A 24153-nucleotide genomic window follows, 5' to 3' on the forward strand; every position below is an offset into this window, starting at 1 on the left:
AGTTTTTAATATATTTCTGGACTTGGATGCTGGAGCCTTTTCTTCCATTTGATTACTGGTCTGGCCGACTTCTTTCCGTGCACCGTCCTCCTAATGGTCTCCATGTGGATCGGGTGAGCTGAAAATCTTTTTTTCTTTGGACTAGCTATCCACAGGTATTACAGTGTGGATTTTATACCTAGCTATCCACAGGTATTAAGGCCCCGTCACACGCTACGATATATCTAACGATATATCGCCGGGGTCACGGAATTTGTGACGCACATCCGGCCTCGTTAGAGATGTCGTAGTGTGTGACACCTCCGAACGACTGATAATGAGCAAAAATACTCACCTTATCGTTGCTCGTTGACACGTCGTTCATTTTCATAATGTCGTTCCTCCTTCTGGGCGCCGGTTGTTTATCGTATCCGGGGCAGCACACATCACTACGTGTCACACCTCGGAATCGACGAACACAGCTTACCTGCGTCCCGCCGGCAATGAGGAAGGAAGCAGGTGGGCGGGATGTTACGTCCCGCTCATCTCCACCGATCCGCTTCTATTGGGCGGCCACTGTGTGACGTCACTGTGATGACGAACGTCCCTCCCCCTTCGGGAAGAGGATGTTCGCCGCCCACAGCGACGTCGTTAGGAAGGTAAGTATGTCTGACGGGGGTTAACGACATTGTGCGCCACGGGCAACAAATTGCCTGTGACGCACAAACGACGGGGGCGGGTGCAATCGCTCATGCGATCGCACAATATATCGTCACGTGTGACGGGGCCTTTACAGTACGGATTTGACAAAACTCCTACACACGCGACAGTATTCTACTGCACGAACATTGACGTGACGCAGATTTGGACATTTGCAGCCTGTCAATTCTTGTTGTGGTTTTCACCCTTTTTATTGAACAGAGGTGAACTTTTTTGCTTCTTTTGCAACTTATTAGAGTAAAAGGTCGACCTAGCCTTTACAATGTTATATGTTAGTCTTCAATTTTACAAAAAACAATAATAACTAACAAATAGCAAAAAACAAGAACTAACCACAAAAAAAATATCTTAGGGGGCAGTAGAGATCATATGTGCAAAATAACTGGGGCATTAAAGTAAGCAAAAACATCTGGAAATAAACAAAAAGGAAAAGTGCCAAAAGGCCAAAAATGGGGAAAAACAGATAATGGACTAGGGAGAATAAACAAAACGGCAGAAATGTAGTTATGAATCCCTGTCATTTTTTGGCCACAATTCTTTAAATATTTTTAAAGCTGAAAGTATAAAAACCAGGAGAGTTTTTTGGTTACCTGCTGTCTAAAGGTGTCTCAACATGACCGATATTCAATAATAGGAGACACTGGGGCCGATTTATCAAGGTGATCACGTGGAAACACTTTAATAAGTCACAATATTTTTGCAGCTTTTGGGGTTTGTCCACCAGCTCTGCCAATATGGGTGTGATGTGGGAGAGACAGGGTCATGAACGCCAGTCCTATTTATCATATAGAGACGTAACTCACTCCGAAAATGTTCCCCAGTGTTGGCGATCACCGGATATTAGACCAGATCAGCGAGCGCTACATTAAGAATAGTGAGCGCTACAACTTCTCCCAAATAGATTGATTTTTTTCAACTTCCCGCCCGTTCACAGCCATATTAGGATACGGGCAGACAGAGTCCGCTTTAAAAGAGGGCTGAAAAATCTTTCAAAAAATGCTTGAAACCTTCTTCCGCTCATTTCTATAGTGACACACTTGGTGGAAGAGGAGAAAGTGCACGTGGCTTCTTGGAAGTGTCTCCTGATTGGAAACGCTTTAAACTAAGGACTTTCCAATCAAAAGGCTGCAAAAAACTCTGAAAGATAAAAAAACTGCAAAACCACTTAAAAAAAACCTTTGAAATCCATGGTTCAGCCTTTAGAAATGATAATCTCCTCCTAAGATTCCCCAAAGGAGGAGCGGTCCTCGAACTGGTTTCCAATAAAACCTCCCTGTGCACATATCCTTATTACTATGACAGGGTAGGAGATATTAAACAATCAGGGCTTTCTTCTGTCTCCGGAAATCGGAGTTATCTCCCTTTAACTCTTCAGATTCCAAGGTCAACAACGACTGCTACATCTACATGATACGAGCATTACATGGGGGTCACCAGTGCTCCCCTAATGAAATTGTAGGGTACTGAAGGGCAGCCAGGGGCAACCTTTACATAGGACGTCGCCATATATCCTTAGATATAAGGGGCTTTAAACCCAAGTTGTTAATTGGACATCCCTATATGTATATAGTTAGATTTTTCCAGTACTCCTCATCACACGAGCATATACGGAGTATTTTTATCAGCTAGCACTTGGGCCAACGATATGTAATCACCAGCGCTGCTCAGGGCAGATCAAAGTGCGTCTGCGCAGGACCTCAGTGCTGGCGAGTGTGGATGACGTAGGACGCGTCATGTACCCCGGCTTCAAAAGAAGGATGACAAAGATGGCCGAGAGAGGCGGCGCCGGCACCGGAGAACGGAGACACTCATATGACCCAACTCCACTGCACCGACCGTTTAGGTAAGTAAGTATTATAAAGTGATTTTTACGTTCTACACAGCTGCCTGGGCTCTTATATACAGCATGTTAGAATGCTGTATATAAGAGCCCACTGGTGGTGGCCGCAGCTTATAGGCCCCAAATCTGGTGACAGGTTCCCTTTAAGTCGTGCAGAGTTTTTTCACCCAAAGAAAGCAATGAGAGATATAACAGTAAACAATGCAGCAGCGCTTCTCACGGTAATTACAGGGAGTTTTTGTGAATAAAACTAACTTTTTTAAACATGTACTGTAGACAGAGCTCACATACAGTGCCTACAAGTAGTATTCAACCCCCTGCAGATTTAGCAGGTTTACACATTCGGAATTAACTTGGCATTGTGACATTTGGACTGTAGATCAGCCTGGAAGTGTGAAATGCACTGCAGCAAAAAAGAATGTTATTTCTTTTTTTATTTATTTTTTTAAATTGTGAAAAGTTTATTCAGAGGGTCATTTATTATTCAACCCCTCAAACCACAAGAATTCTGTTTGGTTCCCCTAAGTATTAAGAAGTATTTCAGGCACAAAGAACAATGAGCTTTACATGTTTGGATTAATTATCTCTTTTTCCAGCCTTTTCTGACTAATTTAGACCCTCCCCAAACTTGTGAACAGCACTCATACTTGGTCAACATGAGAAAGACAAAGGAGCATTCCAAGGCCATCAGAGACAAGATCGTGGAGGGTCACAAGGCTGGCAAGGGGTACAAAACCCTTTCCAAGGAGTTGGCCCTACCTGTCTCCACTGTTGGGAGCATCATCCGGAAGTGGAAGGCTTATAGAACTACTGTTAGCCTTCCACGGCCTGGACAGCCTTTGAATGTTTCCACCCGTGCCGAGGCCAGGCTTGTCCGAAGAGTCAAGGCTAACCGAAGGACAACAAGGAAGGAGCTTCGGGAAGATCTCATGGCAGTGGGGACATTGGTTTCAGTCAATACCATAAGTAACGTACTCCACCGCAATGGTCTCCATTCCAACGAGCCCGTAAGGTACCTTTACTTTCAAAGCGTCATGTCAAGGCTCATCTACAGTTTGCTCATGATCACTTGGAGGACTCTGAGACAGACTGGTTCAAGGTTCTCTGGTCTGATGAGACCAAGATCGAGATCTTTGGTGCCAACCACACACGTGACGTTTGGAGACTGGATAGCACTGCATACGACCCCAAGAATACCATCCCTACAGTCAAGCATGGTGGTGGCAGCATCATGCTGTGGGGCTGTTTCTCAGCCAAGGGGCCTGGCCATCTGGTCCGCATCCATGAAGAAGATGGATAGCACAGCCTACCTGGAGATTTTGGCCAAGAACCTCCGCTCCTCCATCAAGGATCTTAAGATGGGTCGTCATTTCATCTTCCAACAAGACAACGAGCCAAAGCACACAGCCAAGAAAACCAAGGCCTGGTTCAAGAGGGAAAAAATCAAGGTGTTGCAGTGGCCTAGTCAGTCTCCTGACCTTAACCCAATTGAAAACTTGTGGAAGGAGCTCAAGATTAAAGTCCACATGAGACACCCAAAGAACCTAGATAACTTGGAGAAGATCTGCATGGAGGAGTGAGCCAAGATAACTCCAGAGACCTGTGCCGGCCTGATCAGGTCTTATAAAAGACGATTATTAGCTGTAATTGCAAACAAGGGTTATTCCACAAAATATTAACCCTAGGGGTTGAATAATAATTGACCCACACTTTTATGTTGAAAATTTATTAAAATTTAACTGAGCAACATAACTTGTTGGTTTGTAAGATTTATGCATCTGTTAATAAATCCTGCTCTTGTTTGAAGTTTGCAGGCTCTAACTTATTTGCATCTTATCAAACCTGCTAAATCTGCAGGGGGTTGAATACTACTTGTAGGCACTGTATAATTCACAGCCCACAAAGCGCTGCAAAACAAACTCACAACAAAAAATGGGTGACTTGAAAGCAGCGTATTTAATACCAAGAGAGCAGGTATTAGCTGCAGAAAAAACTGCCGCATGTAAACACGGCCTAAAGTTTTATGTATACTTTGTGTATTTGCTGCAGAGTCTTCATGCGGATTTGTGTGGAATATTCACAGCAGAATTAGAGGAGATTGCAAGAATGAATACCGACATGATGTGCAAGCTGGCGACATACAGTACATGGCAGGTTCAATCTACCGTATGTAGAGAATGCATATGATGAAATCTTCGGGGAGACCCGGAGACGAGGGCGCGCGGGGGAGACCCGGAGACGAGGGCGCGCGGGGGAGACCCGGAGACGACGGAGCACGGGGAGACCCGGAGACGAGGGCGCGCGGGGGAGACCCGGAGACGAGGGCGCGCGGGGGAGACCCGGAGACGAGGGCGCACGGGGGAGACCCGGAGACGAGGGCGCACGGGGGAGACCCGGAGACGAGGGCGCACGGGGGAGATCCGGAGACGAGGGCGCGCGGGGGAGACCCGGAGACGAGGGCGCACGGGGGAGACCCGGAGACGAGGGCGCACGGGGGAGACCCGGAGACGAGGGCGCACGGGGGAGACCCGGAGACGACGGAGCACGGGGAGACCTGGAGATGAGGGCGCGTGGGGAGACCCGGAGATGAGGGCGTGCGGGGAGACCCGGAGATGAGGGCGCGCGGGGGAGACCAGGAGACAACGGAGCACGGGGAGACCCGGAGATGAGGGCGCGCGGGGGAGACCCGGAGACGAGGGCGCGCGGGGGAGACCCGGAGATGAGGGCGCGTGGGGGAGACCCGGAGATGAGGGCGCGTGGGGGAGACCCGGAGACAACGGAGCACGGGGAGACCCGGAGATGAGGGCGCGTGGGGAGACCCGGAGATGAGGGCGTGCGGGGAGACCCGGAGATGAGGGCGCGTGGGGAGACCCGGAGATGAGGGCGTGCGGGGAGACCCGGAGATGAGGGCGCGCGGGGGGAGACCAGGAGACAATGGAGCACGGGGAGACCTGGAGATGAGGGCGTGCGGGGAGACCCGGAGATGAGGGCGCGTGGGGAGACCCGGAGATGAGGGCGCGTGGGGAGACCCGGAGATGAGGGCGCGCGGGGGAGACCCGGAGATGAGGGCGCGCGGGGGAGACCCGGAGACGAGGGCGCGCGGGGGAGACCCGGAGATGAGGGCGCGTGGGGGAGACCCGGAGACAACGGAGCACGGGGAGACCCGGAGATGAGGGCGCGTGGGGGAGACCCGGAGACAACGGAGCACGGGGAGACCCGGAGATGAGGGCGCGTGGGGGAGACCCGGAGACAACGGAGCACGGGGAGACCCGGAGATGAGGGCGCGTGGGGGAGACCCGGAGACGAGGGCGCGCGGGGAGACCCGGAGACGAGGGCGCGCGGGGAGACCCGGAGACGAGGGCGCGCGGGGAGACCCGGAGACGAGGGCGCGCGGGGAGACCCGGAGATGAGGGCGCGCGGGGAGACCCGGAGATGAGGGCGCGCGGGGAGACCCGGAGATGAGGGCGCGCGGGGAGACCCGGAGATGAGGGCGCGCGGGGAGACCCGGAGATGAGGGCGCGCGGGGAGACCCGGAGATGAGGGCGCGCGGGGAGACCCGGAGATGAGGGCGCGCGGGGAGACCCGGAGATGAGGGCGCGCGGGGAGACCCGGAGATGAGGGCGCGCGGGGAGACCCGGAGATGAGGGCGCGCGGGGAGACCCGGAGATGAGGGCGCGTGGGGAGACCCGGAGATGAGGGCGTGCGGGGAGACCCGGAGACGGCATGAGGACTTTGCTTCGGATATGACTCAGGACTGTGGGGTAACTCACAATGGATTTGCAGCTCACAAATCCTCCTCATATACAGGTCTGAGCTGCCCGCGCCTGGGACATGGCACGTATTCTGTGCCCCCAGTTCATGGACTAGTCCAGTGCTAAACCCTTTAGGACATTGCAGATTTTTTTAAGAAATTTTCTGCACGAAATCGGCATCTTCTGGCAGAAAAATGCACCAAAAAACGCATGTGTTTTGGTGTGTTTATGGTGCGTTTTTTGTGCCAATGGATGAAAAGGCTAAAAAACGTAGGAAAAAATGCACCAACAATTAACATGCAGAAAATTATTTTCTTCACCAAATCTGCAATGAAAAAATAAGCAACATGCACATGAGACTTCACAATCCTCACTGACGGCTGGCACATGAATACACATGACAATATGAGCACAATCTGCACCAAAACTGCACCAAATCTGTATAAAAAAAGGCACTGTGCGCCCAAGGCCTTATCACTACAGAACTGTACGAATACTGTGGTATTTGCCCAATGACCTTCTAGATTTTTCTGCTTTCTGCTGAAATCCAAATTAACATTATAACATTTTAAAACTATAAGGTTATATATTGTAATAATCTTTCTTATTACATTTCTCATGTAACTATTTTAGCTACTGGCCCTAATCATATCCCTTACAACACCCCTATTCCTAATTAGGGGTAGAAAAGTGCGTGACCCTAAAGCAGCTCCTAATGAGAGAAAACAATGAGCAAATATTAGCAGAGCAGTGATTGTTTACCGACTTCATTCTTCATCTGCTCAGCCTCTTTCACTGCCTATGCAGAGCGCAGCAGTGGCGACCAGTCTGTCATCGGCTACAACACTCTGCATAGGAAGCAGGTGAGGGGCCAAAGCTATCTTCATTATACTGAGTTTTGGGGATAAGGTGGCATCTATAGGTGGTACACTGTCTGGGTGGCATCTGTAGGTGGTACACTGTCCGGGGGGGCATCTGCAGGTGGTACACTGTCCGGGGGACATCTGTAGGTGATACACTGTCCGGGGGGCATCTCTAGGTGGTACACTGTCCGGGAGGCATCTGTAGGTGGTACACTGTCCGGGGGACATCTGTAGGTGGTACACTGTCTGGGGGACATCTGTAGGTGGTACACTGTCCGGGGGGGCATCTGTAGGTGGTACACTGTCCGGGGGGCATCTGTAGGTGGTACACTGTCCGGGGGGACATCTGTAGGTGGTACACTGTCCGGGAGGCATCTGTAGGTGGTACACTGTCCGGGGGGGCATCTGTAGGTGGTACACTGTCCGGGGGGCATCTGTAGGTGGTACACTGTCCGGGGGGCATCTGTAGGTCGTACACTGTCCGGGGACATCTGTAGGTGGTACACTGTCCGGGGGGCATCTGTAGGTGGTACACTGTCTGGGAGCATCTGTAGGTGGTACACTGTCTGGGAGCATCTGTAGGTGGTACACTGTCCGGGGGGCATCTGTAGGTGGTACACTGTCCGGGGAGCATCTGTAGGTGGTACACTATCCAGGGGACATCTATAGGTGGTACACTGTCCGGGGGGTATCTGTAGGTGGTACAATGTCCGGGGAGCATCTATAGGTGGTACACTGTCTGGGTGCATCTATAGGTGGTACACTGTCCGGGGGGCATCTGTAGGTGGTACACTGTCCGGGGACCATCTGTAGGTGGTACACTGTCCGGGGAGCATCTGTAGGTGGTACACTGTCCGGGGAGCATCTGTAGGTGGTACACTGTCCAGGGGGTATCTGTACTGTAGGTGGTACACTGTCCGGGGAGCATCTGTAGGTCGTACACTGTCCGGGGAGCATCTGTAGGTGGTACAATGTCCAGGGAGCATCTGTAGGTGGTACAATGTCCGGGGAGCATCTGTAGGTCGTACACTATCCGGGGAGCATCTGTAGGTGGTACACTGTCCGGGGGGTATCTGTACTGTAGGTGGTACACTGTCCGGGGAGCATCTGTAGGTCGTACACTATCCGGAGGACATCTGTAGGTGGTACAATGTCCAGGGAGCATCTGTAGGTGGTACAATGTCCGGGGAGCATCTGTAGGTCGTACACTGTCCGAGGAGCATCTGTAGGTGGTACACTATCCAAGGGACATCTATAGGTGGTACACTGTCCAGGGGACATCTGTAGGTGGTACACTGTCCGGGGGACATCTGTAGGTGGTACACTGTTCCGGGAGGCATCTGTAGGTGGTACACTGTCCGGGGGACATCTGTAGGTGGTACACTGTTCCGGGAGGCATCTGTAGGTGGTACACTGTCCGGGGGATATCTGTAGGTGGTACACTGTCTGGGGGGGTTTCTCTAGGTGGTACACTGTCCGGGGGACATCTCTAGGTGGTACACTGTCCGGGGGACATCTGTAGGTGGTACACTGTCTGGGGGGTTTCTCTAGGTGGTACACTGTCTGGGGGGTTTCTCTAGGTGGTACACTATCCGGGGGACATCTATAGGTGGTACACTGTCCGGGGGGCATCTCTAGGTGGTACACTGTCCGGGGGACATCTCTAGGTGGTACACTGTCCGGGGGACATCTGTAGGTGGTACACTGTCCGGGGGACATCTGTAGGTGGTACACTGTCCGGGGGACATCTGTAGGTGGTACACTGTCCGGGGGACATCTGTAGGTGGTACACTGTCCGGGGGACATCTGTTGGTGGTACACTGTCCGGGGGACATCTGTAGGTGGTACACTGTCCGGGGACATCTGTAGGTGGTACACTATCCAGGGGGCATCTGTAGGTGGTACACTGTCCGGGGACATCTGTAGGTGGTACACTGTCCGGGGGGCATCTGTAGGTGGTACACTGTCCGGGGGGCATCTCTAGGTGGTACACTGTCCGGGGGACATCTCTAGGTGGTACACTGTCCGGGGGACATCTCTAGGTGGTACACTGTCCGGGGGACATCTCTAGGTGGTACACTGTCCGGGGGACATCTGTAGGTGGTACACTGTCCGGGGGGCATCTCTAGGTGGTACACTGTCCGGGGACATCTGTAGGTGGTACAATGTCCGGGGGGCATCTGTAGGTGGTACACTGTCCGGGGGACATCTGTAGGTGGTACACTGTCCGGGGGACATCTGTAGGTGGTACACTGTCCGGGGACATCTGTAGGTGGTACACTGTCCGGGGGGCATCTGTAGGTGGTACACTGTCCGGGGGACATCTGTAGGTGGTACACTGTCCGGGGGACATCTGTAGGTGGTACACTGTCCGGGGGGCATCTCTAGGTGGTACACTGTCCGGGGGCATTTGCTGATCATCAGAGAGAGTATATAACAGGTGAGGTGTGGACAGCAGGCTCCTGTAATGGGGCAGCAGTGCCAATTACTGTAGGACACATGATGGAGAGGAGGTCTTACCTATCCTGAGGAAGAGCACCACGCTGAACATCGCCAGCAGGGTGGGCACCACGACTCCCAGGAAGGTGGAGAGCTTTCTGGTGCCCGCGGGCTGCCCGCTGCCCCGGCCATTCCTCCCGCCGCCCTCGTCGGTGGAGACGCTCAGCTTGTAGGTGACCAGCGGGCTGCGCTCGTCCATGGCGTTTCCCGGCCGCTCCTCACACTGACAGCTCAGGTACAAGTCGTCCCCCGCCTCCCGAGGCGTCACCCGGGCAGGACCACCGAACCACGAGGACCGTCCCCGGGAAATTACCAGGAAGTGTAAGTGGCTGTGTAAGGTGCCATGTCATGTGACCGCTCCCTGCCCTGCAGCCTGCCTACCCTGCGGACCGGTGTGTGGTACTACAACTCCCAGCAACTCCTGACTGCCTCAGGTCTGACCTCCGCCCAGACAGCTGATGTCAGCGGAGCTCATATGATTCCTCCTGTGATCTCCACATCGTGGAAAGAGAAAGCCCAAAGGCAACATGAGCTGCGTCCAGCCCCCTGTAATCTGCGTCCAGCCCCCTGTAATCTGCGTCCAGCCCCCTGTAATCTGCGTCCAGCCCCCTGTAATCTGCGTCCAGCCCCCTGTAATCTGCGTCCAGCCCGCTGTAATCTGCGTCCAGCCCCCTGTAATCTGCGTCCAGCCCCCTGTAATCTGACTACAGCCCCCTGTAATCTGGCTACAGCCCCCTGTAATCTGCGTCCAGCCCCCTGTAATCTGCGTCCAGCCCCCCTGTAATCTGCGTCCAGCCCCCCTGTAATCTGCGTCCAGCCCCCCTGTAATCTGCGTCCAGCCCCCCTGTAATCTGCGTCCAGCCCCCCTGTAATCTGCGTCCAGCCCCCCTGTAATCTGCGTCCAGCCCCCCTGTAATCTGCGTCCAGCCCCCCTGTAATCTGCGTCCAGCCCCCCTGTAATCTGCGTCCAGCCCCCCTGTAATCTGCGTCCAGCCCCCCTGTAATCTGCGTCCAGCCCCCCTGTAATCTGCGTCCAGCCCCCCTGTAATCTGCGTCCAGCCCCCCTGTAATCTGCGTCCAGCCCCCCTGTAATCTGCGTCCAGCCCCCCTGTAATCTGCGTCCAGCCCCCCTGTAATCTGCGTCCAGCCCCCCTGTAATCTGCGTACAGCCCCCTGTAATCTGACTACAGCCCCCTGTAATCTGACTACAGCCCCCTGTAATCTGGCTACAGCCCCCTGTAATCTGCGTCCAGCCCCCTGTAATCTGCGTACAGCCCCCTGTAATCTGCGTACAGCCCCCTGTAATCTGCGTACAGCCCCCTGTAATCTGCGTACAGCCCCCTGTAATCTGGCTACAGCCCCCTGTAATCTGCGTACAGCCCCCTGTAATGTGTGTACACTCTGTGGAATCTGCGTGCAGCCCCCTGTAATCTGCGTACAGCCCCTTGTAATGTGTGTACACTCCCTGTAATCTGCGTACAGCCCCCTGTAATCTGCGTACATTCTGTGGAATCTGCGTGCAGCCCCCTGTAATATGCGTACAGCCCCCTGTAATGTGTGTACACTGTGGAATCTGCGTGTGTGAAGCCCCGCCGGTGCTGTGTCGGTGTCGGTGCGTTACCTTCAGGGACTCCACGTTGCTGGATCTCCGTCACTGGTAGGAAATCTTCGGTTTTGATCGTGACGCCACTCTCAGTATTGCGGCCGGTAGGGACCGCCACTGCAGGTTGAGGGTCGCCTGGGGCTGATGGTGTGTGCAGTTAGATGTAGTAGCCTCCTGAGAGTGAGGCAAGCCCCAGGGCCCTGTGTAGGTTTGTAGTACCACAAGTCGCAGAATGACCACACAGGCAGGATGTCTTTCAGGGTTTTTACTCACTTCAGGTGGCAGGGTGAGTAACCCGGGCGTAGCTGAGATGAACCAGGTGGGAACCAGGTATCCTTCAGGCTGACTTTATGAGGGTGACTACTGACTCGCCTTCCTTAGCCCTTAGTGGTTTGGGGTGACCCCGACTTTTAGTCCCTATGGGGGTCACCCAGGGAAGATGCTGCAGCCTCTCTCCCCTTCGTTTGCCGTGTGCTTGTTCCCCGGACCAGGCCACTCCAGCTGCTTGCCTCCTGTGACCTATGGGCCCTAACTTGTGGTTACGTGGCTGCGGCTTTTGTAGTGTTGTGGTGTGGGCTTTAAGAGCCCCACACCGGCAGGTTTAGCAGAAGAAAGTTGAATCTATCCCCGCTTCGGGATCTGCCGCCCGGTTGGGCCTGGTGCTCTCTAGCAGTCTCCTTACTTCCCACTCCGTGCACTCTCTAGCTGAAGCTGGCTTTCAGGTAGCACTCCTAGTTGACCGTTCTCCCCCGTCTGTAGCCACTGCGCGGGCGCTGTTAGACAGCAACAGCCCCACAGGTCTGCTCCTCACTGAGCCCTATGGAGTTCTGCTCTAACTGACTCACTGCCCCTCCTCTCCTGTTCTTGCCTACGCCACCTAGCAACCAGACTCTCCACCACACCCCTTGAGAGGAGATGGAGGCTCTACCCCCTCCACTATTCCAGTGAAGGTGAAGGCTTGCCCCCTCCTGGGATCCCCAGGGGTCCTCTCATGGGTACATGTGTGAGACCTGATCACTATGCGCCTGTGTTCCACACCCCTGTCAGCCTTCTGGATTACCTGTATTGTGCTGTTCCCAGCATGGGTGCAGTACTCAGTGGTGCCTGACCAGGTCAGGGGCGCCACACGTGCAGCCCCCTGTAATCTGTTTACAGCCCCCTGTAATGTGTGTACAGTCTGTGGAATCTGCCCGTGTAATCTGTGTAAAACCCTTGTGTTCTGCACGTTGCCTCTTGTATTCTGCGCGCTGCCCCCTGTATCTTTGCGTGGTGTTTCCTATATTCTGTTTCGTTACCCCCTGTAATCTACACTCTGCCCCCTGTGATACTGCCCTGCATTCTGCCTTCTGCCCCTTGTATTCTGTTTCTCTGCCCCCTGTGATACTGCCCCCTGTATTCTGCGCTCTGCCCCCTGTATTCTGCGCTCTGCCCCCTGTATTCTGCGCTCTGCCCCCTGTATTCTGCCCTCTGCCCCCTGTATTCTGCGCTCTGCCCCCTGTATTCTGCGCTCTGCCCCCTGTATTCTGTATTCTGCGCTCTGCCCCCTGTATTCTGCGCTCTGCCCCCTGTATTCTGCGCTCTGCCCCCTGTATTCTGCCCTCTGCCCCCTGTATTCTGCCCTCTGCCCCCTGTATTCTGTATTCTGCCCTCTGCCCCCTGTATTCTGCGCTCTGCCCCCTGTATTCTGCGCTCTGCCCCCTGTATTCTGCGCTCTGCCCCCTGTATTCTGCGCTCTGCCCCCTGTATTCTGCCCTCTGCCCCCTGTATTCTGCGCTCTGCCCCCTGTATTCTGCGCTCTGCCCCCTGTATTCTGCGCTCTGCCCCCTGTATTCTGCGCTCTGCCCCCTGTATTCTGCCCTCTGCCCCCTGTATTCTGTATTCTGCCCTCTGCCCCCTGTATTCTGCGCTCTGCCCCCTGTATTCTGCGCTCTGCCCCCTGTATTCTGTATTCTGCCCTCTGCCCCCTGTATTCTGCGCTCTGCCCCCTGTATTCTGCGCTCTGCCCCCTGTATTCTGCGCTCTGCCCCCTGTATTCTGCGCTCTGCCCCCTGTATTCTGCGCTCTGCCCCCTGTATTCTGTATTCTGCGCTCTGCCCCCTGTATTCTGCGCTCTGCCCCCTGTATTCTGCCCTCTGCCCCTTGTATTCTGCCCCCTGTATTCTGTATTCTGCCCTCTGCCCCCTGTATTCTGCGCTCTGCCCCCTGTATTCTGCGCTCTGCCCCCTGTATTCTGCGCTCTGCCCCCTGTATTCTGCCCTCTGCCCCTTGTATTCTGTACTCTGCCCCCTGTGATACTGCCTCCTGTATTCTGCGCACTGCCCCCTTCTATGCTGCCCTATATGCTGACTTGTAATTTGCCCCCTACTCTGCGTGCTGCCCATTATACACTATACTTCCCCGAGACCCCTTGTTATTAGGGATACTGTACATGACTGTGCAGATTGCTGTTCTTGTATGGACTGATCACTTTCACACTTTACGCTCTGCAGCGTTATTCGGGTTGCAGTAGTAAAATGAAAGGCTCAGATGTACATGAGGGTCCCGGCCCCCTTTATTCCCCATCGGGCCGGCATATGGCTTTTTTCCTGTATAGAATGGCGCTTTTGCCTGTGCTAATCTATGCAGCAGCCAGTACACAATGCTCGGAGCAGCGCTGTTCTTCTCTGTACAGCTTACGCCTGGGCGCTGATCAGCGAGGTGCAGGCTGCCGGCCCCCAGTGATCTGATGACTTATGGTTAATAAGTCAGTGTGAACCTTTGTCCAGGTCGTTACAATCCCGGATAAAGCAGGTCATCAGGCCCGTGTGAATACTCCCTACAGGTAGACCTGCCTGACTGTGAACTCTGCCCCTACGTTAGGAGCTGACAAATGACTGGTAACTCTAGGACAGAACTTGGTGTCTTTGGATGATTGGGACCAAACCTGACCCAGAAATTCCTAGTCCTCTTGCTGGTAGTGATGGGGAAAGTTGATGCAAATGGTTTTCTTCAGTCCCTGTGCGGTCTACCTCGAATCCGGCCCGATCACGGCAGCTCACATATCAGCATGCCCTAGTCTTATGCATTTTTTGTATGATTCTCCCCTATAAAATACAGATGGAATATGGACGCCAGCTAGAGCGAATCCAGTGGAAAGATTTAACAGCAAAATATATTGTGACTTTTATTATTTTCTTTTAGTTTTAAAGCGTAACTAAACTACACAGCAGTCTTTTCATATACAACCGGCAGTTTCCTTGTCTGCAGGTCGGTGGTGTGTGGGTCCTGAGACCCCCAGCGATCGCTCATTAGACCCACGAACAGTGCGAGCACACAGAGCGGAGAACGGATTCAACGGAAAACATTGGCTTCTTGATCTGTGCGCTCCTGTCTTAAAGCGGGCTTTAAACGCTACGATATCGTTAATGAATTATCGTTGGGGTCACGTTGTTTGGGAAGCACATCTGGCGTCATTAACGATATCGCAGTGTGTGACACTTTTGAGCGACCTTAAACAATCGCAAATGCGGTCAAAATCGTTTGCCGCAGAGAGGTCGTCCTGAAACAAAAAATCGTTGTCAGGTAAGTAGAGATGTTGTTCGTTGTTCCCGTGGCAACACACATCGCTATGTGTGACACCGCAGGAGCGACGAACATCTCCTTACCTGTCTCAACCGGCAATGAGGAAGGAAGGAGGTGGGCGGCATGTTACGTCCCGCTCATCTCTGCCCCTTCGCTTCTATTGGACGCCTGCCGTGTGATGTCGCTGTGACTCCGCACGAACCTCCCCCTTAGAAAGGAGGCGGTTCGCCGGCCAAAACGATGTCGCAGGGCAGGTAAGTCCATGTGACGGGGGTAAGCGAGGTTGTGCGGCACGGGCAGCGATTTGCCCGTGTCGCACAACCGACGGGGACGGGTACGATCGCTTGCGATCTCGCTAGCGAGATCGCAGCATCTAAGGCCCGCTTAAGTGTTCAGGGCTCTATTGAGCGATCAGTGGGTTCTCAGGACCCATAACTAGGTTACCAACCATGAGAAATTCCCCATAAATATATAACTCTTTTGTGCCCTGTCCGTAAAAAAAAAAATGGAGTCCTTGATTTTTTTTGAGAGGCTGAAGAAACGTATTAACGTAACAGATTATTTTACCTGTAATTATCATTTTGTAATTAACACTAAATGCCGCTGATGTCTTCTTATCAGAATTATGGGCTGTAGACCAGGATCACTTATAATTCATAAAGATTCATTATGGTTTTCCAATGTCTCCATATAAAATATTATCTGACCGTGATTTTTTTGCTAAACTGTTCAGAAAAAAAATGAAAAGTCAAGTTGGCGACAATGATCCTGGACCCCCAGTAATCCGATCTGTAGACAATGCAAGCTAAACAAATAAGAATTGATAAAACTGATGTAAAAGAACAGACACCTTGATATCTGGACCACTATATGGTTGAAAACAAGTCTGGGTAAGAATACAAATCATTTTTCATACACTTGTGTGAACTTAGCCTTAAGGGTACTTTGCACGTTGCGACATCGCAAGCCGATGCTGCGATGCCGAGCGCGATAGTCCCCGCCCCCGTCGCATCTGCGATATCATTGTGATAGCAGCCGTAGCGAATATTATCGCTACGGCAGCTTCACATGCACTCACCTGTCGCGCAACGTCGCTCTGGCTGGCAAACTGCCTCCTTATTAAGGGAGCGGGTCGTGCGGCGTCATAGCGACATCACACGGCAGGCGGCCAATAGAAGCAGAGGGGCAGAGATGAGCGGGATGTAAACATCCCGCCCACCTCCTTCCTTCCGCATAGCCGACACACACATAGCGATGTGTGGTGCCGCAGGAGGGAGGAACAATATCTGACTGTTGCGTCAGCGTAATTATGGAATTCGCCGACGCTACACCGATGATATGATTACGACGCTTTTGCGCTCGTTAATCGTATCATCTAGGATTTACACACTACGATGTCGAGAGTGACGCAGGAAGTGTGTTACTTTCGACATGACCCCACTGACATCGCACCTGCAAAGCCCGCCTTAGGCTGGAGTCACATTTGCGTGTGACAAATTGGATCGATTTTCATGCTGGAGAGTTCTACGAGCATTGTCCGAGTGGTAATCCGTGTGCAATGCGAGTTTGCGTTTTTTGTTTTTTTTGGAAAAGTGTTGTCCATGGGCTGTCCCCCACGCTCCTCAATGGGAATAAAGCCATTTGGGATGTGTTTGGCCATCTACATGCTTAGCTGATGTATTTTGTTAAGTTTGTCTGCTCATTCCAAACATGTCATCACACTTGACCTTGAACACCACGGAGCGTGTACTGCTGCACTGGGTTTTACCACGCAGGTTTGGCGAAACCTACCCTGATGCTACTACGAGGGGGCGACGCAGCATCATAATCAGCATCTCAACATTAATATGCCGTGCCATGGTGAGCCCGCTCTCCATGGAGGTGTGCACTTGCCTTTTATTTGCAGCACACACACTTCCTGTGGCATCTGATGTCAGTTCCTGGTTTGTTTTTTTTTGTATTTGGATGTGTTTTTCTCGCACAGCACACGGATGTATGATGAGTGATCCATGTGCAATCCGTTTTTTTTCTCGCACCCATAGACTTGCATTGGCGAGTCTCGAGCGAGATTGCAGCTGTGACTGCAAGGCTATTTTTTTCTCAGTCCGATTCGAGCTGCTTCATTGAGACCAATGCGAGATTTTCTCAAATTGCACTCACACGAGTCATACGCAAGTGTGACTCCAGCCTTAGACACTGCCTACAGATGCTATTCTGACAACTACACATATACAGGGATTTATTCCATCCATAAAACCTAATGTGCACATCATCAGGGGCCACGAGTCATCTCCGCAGGAGACTGCAGCTGCTCGTGCCTATGATCAGGGCTCGGGGCACTGTAGTCTGTCTCTTCTGCTCTACCTGCAGAGAACGCTCACGTCTTTGCAGCAAAGAATTTACATGCTGTGGCTCAGGAAGCCGCACCGCAGGTCAGTTTATCCTACAGGAAGAAGAAGCACAGTGGGCCGGAGATTTCTAGAAATACCATCCACTGTGCTTGTACTGTACAATGCAGCATTTTGGACACAATGAAAACACCCTGCGTCCAAAACGCTGTGAACCGTGATCATGGTCATGCAGTGCAGATGTACGGGGAGGGAGGTTTTGCTTTATTCAGCAAGAGAAAAAAAATTGCAGCATTTTGTGATTTGACTTTGAAATCGGTACAGTGTGAGGGAAAAAAAATCGGATGCCATATGGATCATCAGTATAGTATCCAATTTCTCCGGACACATTCTAGTTCTCTAACGGGAAACTGTAGATGGCCCTGAAAAATATTAATAGCTGCTGAGTAAGGCCTAAGCCACACAGCATGAAAATCAGTGTGAGTGGAGTGCGATAAAAAAATGGCATTCCACTCGGTCCAATATTAGCCTGTGTGTCAGCACCCATGAGCGATTATTTTCTCAGCCCTAATCGGACCGAGAAAACAATCAATTGTAATGCGAGACTCCTTCTCTCTCACCCATTCAAGTGTATGGGGCGAGAGAAAAATCGCACTGCACTCGTGGTACACCGGTGTACCGCTAGTGCAGTGCGAGAATCGCAATAGCCAGCTACAGAGGAGAGAGGGAGAGAAATCCCTCCTTCCCCTCCTCAGAGCCGGCCCGACCCCTGCAGCTGAGGTCCACTCGCACGGTTGGACCTCAGTCGCAGGGACACTCGTATGACACTCTGCTCTGCTGTACTGCTAGCGGGAGCAGAGTGTCATGCGATGGGATCGCAATAATCCCCGTGTGGCCCCAGCCTAAGAAAATGGATTGCACACGGATGACAAGATAGAAAAATATCCCAATTTTCTGCATGAGAATAGGACCGATATTTTGTACACTTGTCTGACCCCACCCTCAGAGGTTATCAGGATCAGAGCTGTCTCTGAGCCCAGCTGTTATTTGGATGTGCTCTATATAATTCATGTAAGGCCTGCGACACACATCCGTGAAAATGCACGCACGTGTCTTATGGTCCGTTTTTCGGGTCAGTGTCCCATTTTTGTGTCCGTTTTTATGGTCCATGTGGCATCTGTGTGACCGGCATATGCTAGCCATGTGTGCGTGTGTAATGCCCGTGTGTGCGTGAGATTTGTAACTGACGTGTGAGTGTGTTTTCCGTGTGAAATGTCAGTGTGTGTGATCTAACATGTCGTTGCTACATACCCGCTGACAGCAGACAGAGTCGCACGCTGAGAATGAACTCGGGGGAACTTCACCCGACTTCATTGTCATACCGCGGCTCTGTCTGTGTCGCGTACTGATTAGCAGTCACCCGTGAAGGACTCACCGGTGTCCGCTAATCCCCTGAGTGACAGAAGTGAGCAGCGCGATTACCGCTGCCATCAGTCAGGTTACCCGCGGCCAGCAGGATCCTCCACCCGTGACCGCAACTCACCTGTGACTTCATCGCTGTCACTCGGGCGACTTGCTTTCACAGTTGGAGGATCCAGCGGTGGCCGCAAGTAACCTCAGTGACAGCACAGCTGATCGCGCGGCTCACCTCAGTTGCTGTGTGGAGCTGACAGGAGCGGCGGTGTTTTTCTGCAGCTCCTGTCACCTTCATGTAGCAGAGCTGTAAGCGACGCGAGACCTCCGTGGATTACGCCGGACATGGATGGGTATTTGGGGCTTAATAAATTGGTGAACGAGGTTTTTTTTAGTGTTTATTATTTCAAATAAAGGATTTTTCGGTGTGTGTTTATTTACTGTAACTTACAGATTAATCATGGAAGGTATCTCGGTGAGACGCCGGACATAATTAATCTTGGACTTAGTGGCAGCTATGGGCTGCCATTAACTCTTTATTACCCCGATTGCCAACGCACCAGGGCAATTCGGGAGGAGCTGGGTAGAGTCCAAGAACTGTCTCATCTAATGGATGCGGCATTTCTGGGCGGCTGCTGGCTGATATTGTTAGGCTGGGGGGCTCCCCATAACGTGGAGTTCCCCATCCTGAAAATACCAGCCTTCAGCCGTGTGGCTTTACACTGGCTGGTATCAAAATGGGGAGGACCGCACGTCATTTTTTTTTTTTTTTTAATTATTTATTTTACTGCATAGTATAGACCCGCCCACCAGCAGCTGTGATTGGTTGCAGTGAGACAGCTGTCACTCAGCGTGGGGGGTGTGTCTCACTGCAACCAATCATATTGTGAACGCCGTGCAGCGCCGCGCCGGTGATCGGGGATCGGTAAGTATGAGAGAGGGGGGAGACTGACCGACAGACAGAGAGAGGGACAGACAAGACAGAGAGAGAGACCGACGGACTGAGGGAGATTGACCGACATAGACAGAAAAAGAAAGAATAGCCGACATCGCTACAAAAAAAGCGCAAAATGTACACGGAGCATACAGAGATAAATCCGTGTCACGTACTTGTGCGCACCAAACTATTGACTTTCATGGTGTCCGTGTGTGCGTGTTCCGTGCAGGAAACGGACATGCTGCCGTGAGAAACGGAAACACATACGGATCACGGACACACGGACATGATTAAAAACGCAAGTTTGACCACAAACATAGATTAACATTGGTGCACGTTTGTCCGTGTCTCTGGTATATACGGAAACGGACAAAACACGCACGTTTTTAACGAATGTGTGTCTGAGGCCTAAGGCATAGATGGGCGAGGGCTCTGATCTGACATATAGAGGAGCTGATTAACCAAAAACAAAGAAAATACTGCCACTCAAAAATGTAATAAAACCAAAAAAAAACTTGAGTTTTAAAAGCATTTGCAAAAGTGTGTATATTAATACATGTATGAAGAGATAAAAAAATGACTAAGGCTATGTGTCCACGGTAGAATGTTGCTGCGGATTTTTCTGCATGAAAATCCGCGACTTTCGCGGCAAATCCGCACCTTTTTTTTTTTTCCGCGGAATTGCCGCTGATTTTGATGCGGATTTTTTTTTTTTTTTCCCCAATTCTATAGCCAAAATCCGGATCAAAATCCGCAACAATAATTGACATGTTGCAGATTTTTCCGGATCAAAATCCGCGGCAAATCCGCCGCGGAAAATTCCGCAGCATAGGCACAGCATTTCCAAAATGCCATAGAAATGGCTGGGAAGTGCCGCTGCTGCAGATTTTCGGAAAATTCGCGGCTTTTCCGCGAGAAATCCGCGGCAAAATCCGCGCATTTTCCGCAGCGTGGACACGTAGCCTAATAGAAACTGATTGTGAAAAGCAAAAAAGCCATTTTATTATCAATAGTCATAGAAAAAGATCCATACGGAAAACACACAATAAAAAACGATGGTAAAAATGGACAAATCAGGGAAAAGACATTTTCTGCACCTTATATCCTGGCTAAGGGCTTGTGCCCGTTTTTCCTAGTGTTTCCGCAGCGTTTTAAGCTGCAGCGTCACATTGTCAAAATGCATGAGTTTTGCTTTCCAAGCAAAGTCTATGTGAATTATGCAAAATCTGTGCGCACAATGCTTATTTAAATGCAGCCTTTAGTGTCAAAATTTTGACAAAATCTCTGCGTTTAAAAATGCAGCATGTCACTTCTTCAGTGCGTTTTGGCAGCGTTTATCAACCATTGAAATCAATGAGATGTTTGAAAACGCTGCCAAAATCCTAAGCATTGCGTTTTCCCTGCATTTATGTTGCAATCCGCATGCTTATTTGACATAAAAAAACATGCGTTTTGGCCTGGAAGTGAGGTCAAGAGGGTTACTGTTGACCTCACATCCAGCCCTAAATAAAAGAGAGTTGTACTATATTTAATATTAATTTAAATTAATAAATATTATTATTTAATATACTTTTTCTGAATATTCACATTATAGTGAATGAGTAGAATCAGGAAATGTCATCAGTAGGTTGTTTTTTTTTTTTGTTTTTTTTTCTCATGGTGTTTAATTGAAGAAACTTTATTTTCTATTGACAACGTTTTGTAAACGCATCAGAATTTAAGCATTGAAACTGCATTGGAAAAGCACTTAAAACACACAAAAAACAAACGGAAAACGAGCTCAAAATGCATGCGTATTTCTTGCGTTTTTTTTGTTTTTTTTTACAAAAGCAAAAATGTCAAAATCAGAAACTGCCAGAGGATGCATTTATTTCTGCAGTGGACAGGACACAACGTGCACACAAGCCCTTAGGCCAGAGTCACACTTGCGAGTCTCTCATTGAATCATCCGGCACGGACTCGCACTCTCCTGACAGGAGCGGGTCGGTTGCATGTATGTCTATGCAGCTGAGACGCTCCTGTCCTGAGAGTGTGAGTCCATGCCGGGTGATTCAATGAAAGACTCGCGCGAGTTACACGCGAGGCACTCGCAAGTGTGACTCTGGCCTTAGCCAGGATCTAGGGTGCAGAAAATATGTTTTTTCCCTGATCTGTCCATTTTTGCCATCATTTTTTATTGTGTGTTTTCTGTATGGATCTTTTTCTATGACTATTGATAATAAAATGGCTTTTTTGCTTTTCACTATCAGTTTCTTAGTCATTATTTTTATCTTTTCATACAGGTATTATTATACACACTTTTGTAACTGCATATAGAGGAGCTGCTAATGAGAACTCTCTCTAGTCCTTTTCTCACTCGTGTACTCCATAAACTAAACTAAAGTCACACTCTAATGATTAACTATAGAGAGGTAGCCAAGTGAGGACAGTTTGTCACTGCCGCTTGTAAAGGAAATATTTTTTATAGTCCTATTGAAACTGAAATATATTCACAGACAAAGAGGAACTAAATGAACCTGCAGAACACTGTTTGTTTTTTACTTCTCTGTATATATGAGAACCGATCACTAAATGCGTGACCTAGAGATATAACGTGAGATCTATGGTTCCTTTTTATGTGGAAATTAGAAAGCAAGTGAGGACTTCTCATAGGCTGGACTCACACGAACGTATGGCATCTGATGCGCGCGTGAGCCAAGTGTCATCTCATGTGACTGTGAAGCCGAGGACGGGCGCTGCGGAGGAGAGGGAGGGGTTAGTCCCCCCCATCTCCTCCATTGTCAGCCTGTGCGTATATCGCACTGCACTGGGATAACATCCGAGTGCAGGGCGATGAATCTCTGGCACCCAGGTCTCATCCACTTCTAACATATTCAGTTTACTAAAAAAAAAAAAAAAATGAGTGTTACCAATGGGGATGGGGTAAAAACAAATGCACAATTTAGTTTCCTGTTTTTCTCATATTTGTAATGGATTCCTTTTTACTAGACTCTTAACATCCCTAGTGTTCTGGGCAGGGGCAGGCACACCATTGGTACAACATGAGCAGCTGCACAGGGGCTGAAGAAAGGGGATCACTTCTACCCACAAATAAGGTGGAATTGTGCATTATGATCAGTTAGTTGACCACAAATGCGCTCTTCTGTCTGTGTCCACTTTTGGTTCAGGGCATGCATAATGCGTAAACATCCATTAACAGACCATCTGCTATGATCCGTTTCATAGCCTTCAGTGTTAAAAAAAATCCTGTTGCGATCCATTTTTGGGAAAAAGTTGTACTGACTGCGGTTTTTGATTAAGCCAAAAACGGATTGTTCAGGTTATGTTCACACCTTGTGTTTTTTCAGTGTTTATTTTCTGCAGCAAACCAGAGCCATAATCTTGATCATATGTAAGTATAATTTTAAAGTGCACATTCACACTGCAGCCAGTAGCAAACACAACCTAGAATAAAAACAAAAATGAGCATATACCCTGCAGTAAGGGTAATAAGTAAGTAAGCAGTAATAGTTCATGTAAATAAAATAGGGTGCTTAGTTACACTATTTTGACCAAAAGAGTCTAAGGCTATATGCGCACTTTGCGTTGAGTTTCTTGCAGTTTTAACGCATCCTCTGGCACAAATGGTCTGTCAAATTTGTTTTTGACCACAAAAATGCAATAAATACGCTTGCGTTTTTACCGCGTTTTAGCTGTGTTTTTACCGCGATTTACATTCTTTTTCACTGTTTAAAGTCAGATGCGTTTTGACTACAAATACACTGCTAAATAAAATTTAAACATACAAACACTATGAAAAAAGGAAAAAATGATAAATATCATGATTAAAATCATACACAAAATGGCTTATTTTATTAAAATAACTGTTTTAATATTTATGTATAAAATAACGTTATTTTCTTGATTTTCATAAATTTAATTGTCGGACTGTGTGTGTGTAAAGGGACATATCATGCCCTTAATATTTTGTCAAAAACGGATGCATTTATTTGGTCCAAAAAGCATGTTTTCTGCATCAAAAAGCATGTAAAACGCTAGAATTTTGAAGAATGCGTTTTGAAATTTCTCATTGACTTCAATGTTAGCAAAACGTTGCCAAAATGGCAAAAACAATTGACCTGTTGCTTCTTTAAACGCTGAGTTTTTGCCAAATTTACTGCAACTAAAATGCTGCGTTTTTAACAGCATTGTGCGCACAAGAAAGCCCTATTATTACCCATAGACTTTGCTTGAAAATCAAAACGCATGCATTTTGGCATTAAAACGCTGCAGTTCAAAACGCTGCAGAAACGCAGGTAAAAACGCTAAGTGCGCACACAGCCTAAAAGCTATCTCTGAGACAGGACCATCCTGATTAGGTACACCCTATCTGTAGTGATTCACCTCTCCAGGTGCCAGCGGGACTGATGAGCGAGCAGTGCTATGATCGGGTGCTCGGTACTCGTAACCAGCAGTATGGAGAGCGCGAGCATTTTTCCAGAAGATCTTTCGGAACAATGGTTGAGGTCTCCATTGACTTCCATTATACTCGGCACACGAGTCGTACCCATTTGAGAGTCCAACTGCTGGGTACAAGTATCGAGCACCTCATCATGGTGGTGGTCACTCCTTACTAGTCTCAATGTATAAGGGCAGAGC

At 50.0% G+C, this 24153-nt stretch overlaps 1 protein-coding gene and 1 long non-coding RNA gene across 2 annotated transcripts in view; one reads left to right on the top strand and one right to left on the bottom strand.

Annotated features, from left to right (window-relative positions):
* LOC142295390 (solute carrier family 12 member 9-like) overlaps positions 1 to 10076 on the bottom strand; it is a 351139-nt gene extending 341063 nt beyond the window's left edge. The window contains exon 1 of the mRNA XM_075338493.1: positions 9675 to 10076. Within this exon, the coding sequence (XP_075194608.1) occupies positions 9675 to 9852 (178 nt within the window). The 5' untranslated portion in view covers positions 9853 to 10076. The remainder of the gene's footprint in view (positions 1 to 9674) is intronic.
* Positions 9690 to 24153, top strand: part of LOC142295391 (uncharacterized) — a 50163-nt gene continuing 35699 nt past the window's right edge. Inside the window, exon 1 of the long non-coding RNA XR_012751448.1 lies at positions 9690 to 9974. This is a non-coding gene — a long non-coding RNA (uncharacterized LOC142295391). The remainder of the gene's footprint in view (positions 9975 to 24153) is intronic.

This window comes from Anomaloglossus baeobatrachus, chromosome 3, assembly GCF_048569485.1.
Source record: "Anomaloglossus baeobatrachus isolate aAnoBae1 chromosome 3, aAnoBae1.hap1, whole genome shotgun sequence".
NCBI classification, from domain to species: Eukaryota; Metazoa; Chordata; class Amphibia; order Anura; family Aromobatidae; genus Anomaloglossus; species Anomaloglossus baeobatrachus.